Consider the following 10,048-nt stretch of genomic DNA (forward strand, 5'->3'; position numbering starts at 1 on the left):
ACTAATAAACCCGATTTTGAAAGACTTTAAAATAAAAATAAATGTTAAAAATTTTTCAACGTGACCCTTCAAATTATAAAACAGTAATATATAAGCAATAAAAAATACATTTTATTATGATATGTGAAAATGCAATTCCATCCCTATTTGTTATAAAAATTTCATTTTGGAATAATTTTTTAATGTATTTATCAAAAATTGTATAAATTGAACTTCTCTTAGGAAGTATAGAAAGCATACAAAAACAACAAAACACACAAGTTAAATAATACTGTAACTACACTATTTATATTTTCATTAATATTCAACGATTTCTTATCTATATTTCTTCGTGACTTAGTATGATATTGTATTGCACTCCATATTATATATATATATATATATATATATATATATATTTTTTTTTTTTTACAAAGTAGTATTATTAATGAATAAATTTAAAACTGAGCAAAAAGTCAATTAAGATAAAGAAATAAGAAATACATAATAATATAATGGCCCTGTGTCTTAGTTTTTGTATGACAAAAAGTAGCATTTCATAATGAGTAGTATGGCATACACATTTCTAAATGTTTTCAATGAAAAATAAAAATATTTCAAATTTTTATGTTTTTTTACATACAGATTTTAATACCAATGAATTACATAATATTAAGAAGGCATGCCATAACGGTGATTTTTTAAAAGTATTAATATCAGTTTAGTAATAATATTTATTTAAGTTTGTGTCTCATTATTTATTTAGCTTTAGTTTAGTGCACAGCTGCAATATTTGTCTCCTCATCATCCCAAGCCACTGAAACAGTTTAACAACACAACAACCTCTACCAACTTGCACAGAAGTTGACATGTTATCATTATAACACCTATCACAAAAATTACATGTAATCCCAGTAAAACTGTTTTTTACATCACAGGCAATGCCTGCATGACTGGCAGTCTTCGCATTATTAGACACAGTAGCACCACTATTGATTTCAAGAGCTGAGATGTCACAGTCTTTGGGACCCAAATTCACACCATCACAATGTTTTATACCACCCATATCAGTAACCCTGCTAACATCATTGGCAATGACATCATGGTCACAAATGTCCTCAAATGCAGTGTCAACATTTTTAGTCTTGACATTGTCATCATTGTCAATGATATTCATATTACTATTCACTGTAGTACACATTTTGGCATCAACCTCAAGATTGTCATTGAAACTGTTGTCATTGCTGGTTTCAGCCTTGTCACCACTGCCATTAACAGTGATGATAACAGTATCACCAGCAGTGCCATCTTGTACCTCTGGGGTGCTATCTGTATCATTGACATTACTGGCCTCAGTGTCACGCGTCTCGGCATTACTGACACTGACATCATTGGCATCAATATCACAGATGCTGTCAGCATGGACATCAGCACCAACTTTGTCTTTATCATCATGGAACGTAGGGACTGTGGGAATGGCATCACTAGCATTGACATCATGAGTGCTGACATCAATGACATCTGGGGTGCTGTCATTGACATTACCAGCCTCAACGTCGACTCTCTTGAGATCTGGGGTGCTGTCATTGACATTACCAGCCTCAATGTCATCTCTCTTGAGATCTGGGGTGCTGTCATTGACATTACCAGCCTCAATGTCATCTCTCTTGAGATCTGGGGTGCTGTCATTGACACTACCAGTCTCAATGTCATCTTTCTTGACAGCATACCCATGATCAAACATGATGTCGTCCACATCCAGTCCCTCCCTTATTCTTTGCAAGTTTTCTTCCAGTTCATCTTCTGACAAAGCTCCACTAAAATACGGTGACAGGGGGTCTTCACTGTTGGGGTTATGCATGAGGAAAAGCAGTCCTTGTACGCAGGTCTCTAGACCAAATGTCTCTTGCCATTCATCAAATAAGTTCAAGCAGATATTCGTATAGTCTGTGTCACACATGGGGTCTATATTAGGGTGGTAGATGTTTGTTTTGCAGATTACGTCAGGATACTGACTTGGGTAATTTTCTGGAATTTTGATCTGAAATTATAAATAAAGTTGATTCAAATTCAAGCTATATGTATGTAAAATCAATTCATATGATCAGTAATACTGTATACTCATAACAAATGGACATCAATTTAAAACAAATATGATATTTAATAATGCCAACCTCTATAAGAGAATATATGCATGGGATTACTTTGTGTATGTACTGTATATAAATTTTAAAAATAGGCATTGAACTTTCTAATTTTAGAGACATTATGCAGTTTCTGTGGAGTCATGAATATTCTGAGTTGCATTTAATAACTGAAATTTTAAACATGTATAAGGTTCAAGTGATAGGCCTTGCTGCAGGGTATATGCAGCTATATATTGTTCATGTACCATTCATTATGCAGTTAATTCAAAACACAATTATGAAAAATACATGTAAATTTGTTTTTTTTCGACCTTTGATTGATCATTAACTTATTTATTTCTCCTATTCATTTATAACTAACACCAAGAATTACATAAACATCTGCATTGCATTTTCATATTTCGATCCTTTTTAATTTAGATATATATTCTGAATCAATTTACGCTGCATCATTAACTTACCTTGAATAAGTAAACTCCGTCTCTGTATGGCCCAGCATTAGGTCGTATTTCGATCTGAAACTCTGAGAGCTCCTCGTCTGGATCCCAGTGAACCACCTTCACCTGGTCCTCCGTGAAACTCCGCAGGTTCTTCAACAGAGTATGGAACTCCTTTTGGATACTCGAAGCCATGGGTAATTCGAATTTATGAATAATTTTAAGCTGAACGAAAATGTTGGTCTGTTTTCCTACAATAATTTTTAAACTGCAAATATCCTGTAGAAATGAGCAGAAGAAAAAGTGGTTACTATATCTTCAGATTAACTGCCCGAAAGTAACCATCAACTAAATCAGTTAGTAAAATGTGCATGTAAAATTCTTCTTCGCTTCTTCCTTGACCCCATAACTTCCTCAAATGCCGACCAGCGCGGTCCCCAGCTTGTTTTAATGCATACTACACAGGCCAGATAGCTAGCCACGCCAATTATGGACAGATCGTTAAATTTGCTTACTTCACATTTTTGTCGAGAGTGGTGAAATCAGCATCTAAACCTCCCTTATATAGCTATTTCCAAGGCTGATGCAAACGCAAGCAATATAATGCTATTTGTTTACAACAACGTCATTCTTTGTTACTATTTTTAGCTGGATTCTCCAAGATAAGCCCAATACTCGTTGGTGTTCTTTGCGGGAAATAAAATCATCAATTCCCAAATCACATCAAAAAGAAATTCATCATTATCTCACTGAAAATGCGGGAAATACGTGTTGAAAATCGGGAATCACCGATTATAGTGACTTCGTTTCTGATGTACTTAGGGCCAAACTTCAGACCTTTTTACCCGGCAAATTTTAACTTTAAAAATTATTGCTGCCCTGCAATTGTTTGGGGAAGTTGGTCTCGCCGATTAGTCATTCGCTCATAACTTCAGAGTCACTTTCATAACTTCTCTTTATGCTGTCATTTCTCCTTCATCATAGTGGCAACAGTGAGGTTCTGATATGCTTTAAATAAAATCTTTTTATGGGGGGGGGGGAGGGTTATTTCGTTCAATTTTCTGATTTAAATTTTGTTTTCTTTGCCGAGGAAAGATTGCTTGGAGCCATCTTTTTAAATACATTTTTACTGATTTATCTTGAATTTTGAAACAGGGACTCATCATGACTTACGGGCCAGTCACAGTCGGTCATGGGAGTGACAGTGGCGGATTAAAGAGGGGGGTGTTAGGGGGTCCTGACCCCCCCCCCCCCCCCACCCTCTTCGATTTCTGAAAAAATCACACCAATGGGCTTCTCTTGAAATTAGAATTTTGTGTAGCTGAATCATAGTTTTAAACCGTTTGTAGCGAATGGCACCATTCGCCCTCTAAATACCAAAAAAATTCGGGGCCCTTTTTCGGGGCTATCCTCACTACTATTTTGGTATAATTTCAACCTTTTGGCTGCTATGCTTTTAATAAAATTCTTCTTCATCTACTATTTTGTCATTATATAGCGTACATCAGGGCCGTAGCCTCCGGGGGGGCAGGGGGGGCAGCTGTCCCCCCTGGAATTTGGAATTTTACATACCACACCCTCCCCCCTCGGTAGCTTCGCCCCCTCGTGTCCGCTTACTGCCCCCCCTGGCATTTTGCTCAGGCTACGGCCCTGTACATATATACTGCCAATCAGTTACTCGAAATAAAGCACTGTCGACACGGTTTAAATGGTGATATACTGTATACATGTATTAGCCATGGTGTTTATCTGGACAAATGAGCCTCTATTAGAACACTGCTAAAAAAGACTTGAGGCCGAAAATCACAGGGTTAAATATTAATGTGGAAAAAAATTAAAGAAAACAGGTGGAAAAAAGCAAGAAATTTTGTCTGAAAAGGAATATACACATTTGGGGGTGGAGCCCGTTGGCCGGTCTCTCATTGGTCGGAATTAATAGAGCCCAGAGAACAATGAGATCCTGTGTTTGTCTTGTATAAATCTCGTTTTCCGGAAAAGGTGCCCTCCCTGGCGCTTCGTGATGAGATTGCAAATCAAAATACTGTCAGAAATTTATTAAAATGCGAGAAAACACAAGAACTTTGATTTTACTCCTTGGGAAACCTTAGAGTCGGGCTATCACTTTGCTGTCTACTAGTTTCTTCACAAGTTTGATCCTAATTTTTATTTGAAAAACTTTTCAGACAACAAAAGGTGTAGATATTATGAAAATTTGGCAAACATTTTATTAGAAATGAGAACCAATCGAGCTTGATCACATGACCAATTCTATATATGGAATATATAGGATCACTGAGAATAAAATTGAAGTGGAGTTAACATGGAGTTAACGTGGAGTTAACATTGAGTTAACAGTATTCATCATCCTTTGTCAGTATAAACATTACTTTATTGGCCATAGTTGGTTTTATGCATGAACAAGTGGTTTTCTGTGTGTTTCTGCAGAACTCGTGCACTTATTACTGGCATGGGCTTTCAGTTGCCCACACCCTTTATGTGATATGTTGGTATACAGGTCAGCCGGTTTTGTTTCCAGGTTGAAGGTTTGACCCGCCAATGCATGTCACTGGGGAGGTATGCTCACTCACTGATATATATATATATATATATATATATATATATATATATATATATATATATATATATATATATATATATATATGCCATGCTGTTTATATAAAAAATTACAAACTGTTTGTTATTGCTGTTCCATATGCGACCGGATGGCCTTGTGATTAGAGTGCCCGCCGCCGGACGTGGTTTCGAACCCTACCGGGGACATGCTGGTCTTTAATATACGGTACCTGCTATCTCCCCGCTTGGCACTGTTGTTGTTGTTTTTTTTTCATAATGAGCCAAGGAGTCAAAAATTCCTTAATATGGGGTCATGGTGACTCTTTTGTAGAGATAAATCAAGGGATGAAGGGATGTGTGAATGGAGTCAATTGTGACCCTCCTGTGGGGTTTGGGATGGCGTTACTCCATCGGAGTCGACGTGACTCCAGTTGGGAGTTATTTTAGGCACCACTGATGGACTCCAAGTTTGGAGTCAGTTGGACTCCGATTTTATTCTCAGTGCTTCTCAAACGCTATACTGACGAACAACTCCATATCATCAAAAGCACAAATTTGAAAAATGACTACATCACTAAGGTTGAAATAAAACAGACGACCATAATTGGTGGTAATGCCAATGTTTTTGTGAAGCAAAAACCTATCTGCATTTAGAACGTGGATAAAACATCTGGATATTCAATTTTATTTTTAAAAATAACTGTAGAGACAGACAATTTTCATACAGAACCAAAATTAATCTCATTCAATTGATCATTTATGGAATTCTAAATGATCATCCTGAACTTCGGTTTTCTCTTAAGCTATTGAAATCCATGAACCGCTAAAATTCTTAATATTCAAAAGACTTGAGTACATTATTAGATTGTATTCCTCTTACATTCAGAATATCACTCTTCATTACCATTCCATATTCTCTAAAATTGATTGCAGACAAGCTGGATCCTTAAAAGCCAAGACTGCTAGGACGTCCAATTATTAACAAAAGTGACGACAGGGGCTCGTTGCTAGCACCATTTAGTGTTTTATATCTTGGGTATTAGGACTAGGATTGATGGCATCTGCGTTCGGGCATTATTTCCGGAAAACTGCCCTTACGTAGCCTACAAATGAAGTGTAAAATGTTTACACAAAAAGCATGAAAAGCAATGAAAGCTTTCAGTAACTGCAACAAAGAATATGTATGTCACTGGCATTTACACACCGTTAATACTTGTATTTTGGCGTTTCATAAAGCTTTTGTTCTTGATATGATCAAAGCAGAACGCACAGTTAAAATGCGCTTCCTTCATTAAAAAGTATGAATTTTAAAACTAAATACACAGCATCTTTCAAAAAAAAAAAAAAAAAAAAAAACTCATTTACAAAAAAAAAAAAAAAAAAAAGCATTGACAAAAAAAGCAAAGAAAGAAAAACTGTTGCTCTATTGAACACGTATTATATAATAATAATATATTAAAGTGATAATAACTCTTCATTTTGGCCAAAAAATGAATGTTCCTGCATGGAGTAAACAACAATTTTCCCATACTTACCAATTGTTAATAAATTCATTTTTACATTCAAAGCTAGTCCCTGGGTTTTTTTTCTGAAACGTTTTTTTTTCATAATCTCTCAAGAGATTATAACAGGGTATAGCCATCAATGAGGTCACGTGGTCAAAAGACAAGCTCAGATATCAGAATAATAGCTATAACTGCCGTTTTTGTGGTAAAACAGAATATATTATATTTCTGTGAGTTGTTCACAATGTTTTTATTGCGAAATATAGATCTCATACGAGGAGTTATTATCCTTTTAATAATTTATTTCAGCTTGTAATGTTATGTGGCTGTCTATGCTGTTTGCATAGTATAGGAAAAAATAATATAAATGAAAAATTTAACAACACTAGGCTATCTGTGCAAATAAGTTGAAGAATGTAAGGAGCGCTTTTTGCTATAAGGGATTTATTTTGCGAGTTAAGTAGGAAGTAGTTTCTGATCACTATATATAAGAAACGCAATAATACACCGATAATAAATGAAGAATTTTATTTTATTTTATTCTACTTCTATAACACAACACAACACAAAAACATGTTTTAAGAGAGTGCTAAGATTCTACAAAATGAAAGTGACGAGAGATAAAGAGGGATAAAGGAAGATCTGAAAGTTGGCCGATAGTATGTAAAAATATTTTGTCTTAGTGATTTTTTTTTTTTGCAAGTTTGTGACAAATTGAAAGAGCTTTTGGACTCTAAAATGTCTGCTACATGAATTTCCTTCAGTTAATTGTAAATGAAAAAACAAATGACTAAATTTAGTGAATAGACAACAGCTTCCTCACAGTAATTTGCCCAGTTTGTTGAATTTGCATTGAGAAAAGCTTATAATAACTATAGAATGAATGATAATTTAGTTCATTGTTCACCCTCTACCCTGGCCCATAACTTGCCTTGAAGGGCCTAAATCCTAATGGTATCACAACTAGGCAAGGACTCTTCAATTCCCATATGCTGATATCACTTTCTCCATTTTAACCTTGTGAAGTAGACCATCAGGCCAGGCACTCGCCAATGCTATCTGTCTCAACATCAAAACAGAATTTAGAAGACATTAGTTTCCTCTCTTTACCTCCCCCCCCCCACCAACCCGCTAACCTTAAAAAAGTTCTTCATTCTAGAAGTAGGTCAAGGGGAAGATACACTGCCTTGCGAAAGTGAGCTGTAAAAATTAATGTGGCTAAGGGCTTTATCTCAAAAGTAAAGTAAAGACTTTCCTGTATTATTCTCCCTAATAACATTAGTTACCTTTTACGGCTTGGAAGATTTCTATTTCAGTGAAACACCATATGCTTCTGATGTTCCCCATGCAGCCACCTTATAAACTGATCATGGCAAGAATCACCACCGGGCACTAGGGATTGATTAAAATGATTGCATTTGCCACTCTATTTGCACTTCTTATGAACAGTGGGAGCTCTGTCAGGAGTTGCCACAATTGAATTCTGCAAACATGAAGGAAAATAGCGAACCATTGTCCAGTTTGTTTAATTTTTATAAAGCAAATGACCACCTCAACGAAACACACACACACACACACACACACACACACATGGAGCCGTTATGTGCCTGGTCAGGAAAACACCAATGATGAGTAATTGAGCTATTAGTATGGAAGTTCTAGTGTACGGCAACTTAGGTCGTATACTCGCCAGGGAGATGTGAAAGGATGACAGTGACCACTCACTTATAACAATGTTAAAACGCGTACTAAAAAGTGCAGGTTTAAGGGGATAAAGTAAACGTATGAATGAGAAATATTTAATTTGAATTTTTATCTTATTGTCCTATTTATTATTTTTTCTGTTTTTTTTCTTTACTAATGCTATTGTTTGCATATATACTTTATTTAAACCATAGCCTATATTTATTTACAACTCTTATTAGTCGCGTTTCCATAAACAATCAAACATTGAACATCTTCATCTACACTTGAATTTGACTTTTACCTACATCTCCCCATAAAATGCTCTCACATCATTTTCCCAACCATACTTCTCCCTGAGCAGTGTTACAAGACATTATAGGCGGATCTAGTGGAGATCTTGAGAAGAAATTAAAAGCTGTTCTCGTTCCAAGCTAAAAGACATTTTCAGGGTGCAGATAACGCAAACAAAAATAAAAAATAAAAAAAAAGATACACTGTATATGGTAAACGGCGTAATTTTTCTTTAATAGGTGAGGGTACCACAGTACACAAAAGGATATGTAATAAAACTGAAATATAGGACTCTTTGATCTCATTCAGATTAGGGGACTAATTAGTCCGAGGGTCAAATATGGCCGACCCACTTGAATACTTCCCCACGGGATACCTTTTCAGTGTCTATTAGCAGATTAGACGGAAAGCTTTGTAGTGGGTCGCCATATTTGACCATCGGACTAGTTAGACCCCTATTCTGAATGGGGCCTTTGAAACCTTTTTATTTTGGTATACTCTTATCCCCGATTGTGGTATTTCAGTGGGCGTTGATAATCATCATATCATCAAAATATGTTCAATGATGCCGAGTTTAAAATGCCAGTGGTTAGAAAAACTGTTGATTAGGCCAGACAAATTTGATAAGTTGGTTAACTAGCAGCGCCCCCCTAGCCTGTAAACAGACCAAATTCATTTTGTTTTTGACTATAAACGTATGGCGTTGAACAAGCTTAGCAGCTTCGTTTTTTACTTCAGGGAATTATGAAATGTCAAAACCACCGTGTGAGCAATTCTAAAACATAAAACAATTGCATCAACGTTTTTCTTGGTGTGAATTTCAAACACTAGCCAAACCAAAACCAAATGCATTTTCAAATTTGAACGAAAGAATCTGTGTTAAATTAATACAAAATTAGCACCGGTCGTGCTCGTAAACCAACTTATAAATTTTGTCTGGTCTAGCCAGCAACTGAATAGGGCACCAGCATAAATGCATATTCTTCTGTAACAATATTTATATAAAATATTATCATATTTTCCGTTCACCCTATTTATCTTTTTTCTTGTTTGTCAAGTAAACAACCTTAATATATGCAGGCAGGAAACATTAATGTACATGTACCTGTTCCTGTTGCACATAATGTGTAAAAAGACTTAAAATCCATAAAATATGAGGAAGGGGGGTAAGGTGAAATAGAGGGATATACTGCAGATTTTTTTCTCTTTCAGATTAATATTCAGGTTTGCCGCGTCATCTTTTAGTGGTGTTCAAAGGGTCTGACTGTATTCTATCAAAATTAATTTGTCTTATGAGTGATATCACTTACATTTGCAGTGATTACATAAGCAATCCCCTTAACACCCTCAACATTAAGCCACGTGTTAGACCTTAATGATAGACAACCGCATCGTTGTGGTCACGTTGCAAAATCCTTGACTTCACCCT

At 35.7% G+C, this 10,048-nt stretch overlaps 1 protein-coding gene across 1 annotated transcript; it reads right to left on the bottom strand.

Moving 5' to 3' along the window:
- Window positions 1-89: 89 nt before the first annotated feature.
- LOC106157979 (uncharacterized) lies at window positions 90-3,173 on the bottom strand. Its single transcript, XM_013533803.2, has 2 exons — window positions 2,588-3,173; window positions 90-2,020 (listed from the first exon to the last, which is right to left on the bottom strand). Exons 1-2 carry the CDS (start codon window positions 2,756-2,758, stop codon window positions 734-736), a joined length of 1,458 nt encoding a protein of 485 aa, XP_013389257.2. The 5' UTR covers window positions 2,759-3,173; the 3' UTR covers window positions 90-733.
- Window positions 3,174-10,048: the final 6,875 nt, after the last annotated feature.

Source organism: Lingula anatina, chromosome 3 (genome assembly GCF_051362555.1).
Source record: "Lingula anatina isolate TDL-2025a chromosome 3, LinAna3.0, whole genome shotgun sequence".
NCBI classification, from domain to species: domain Eukaryota; kingdom Metazoa; phylum Brachiopoda; class Lingulata; order Lingulida; family Lingulidae; genus Lingula; species Lingula anatina.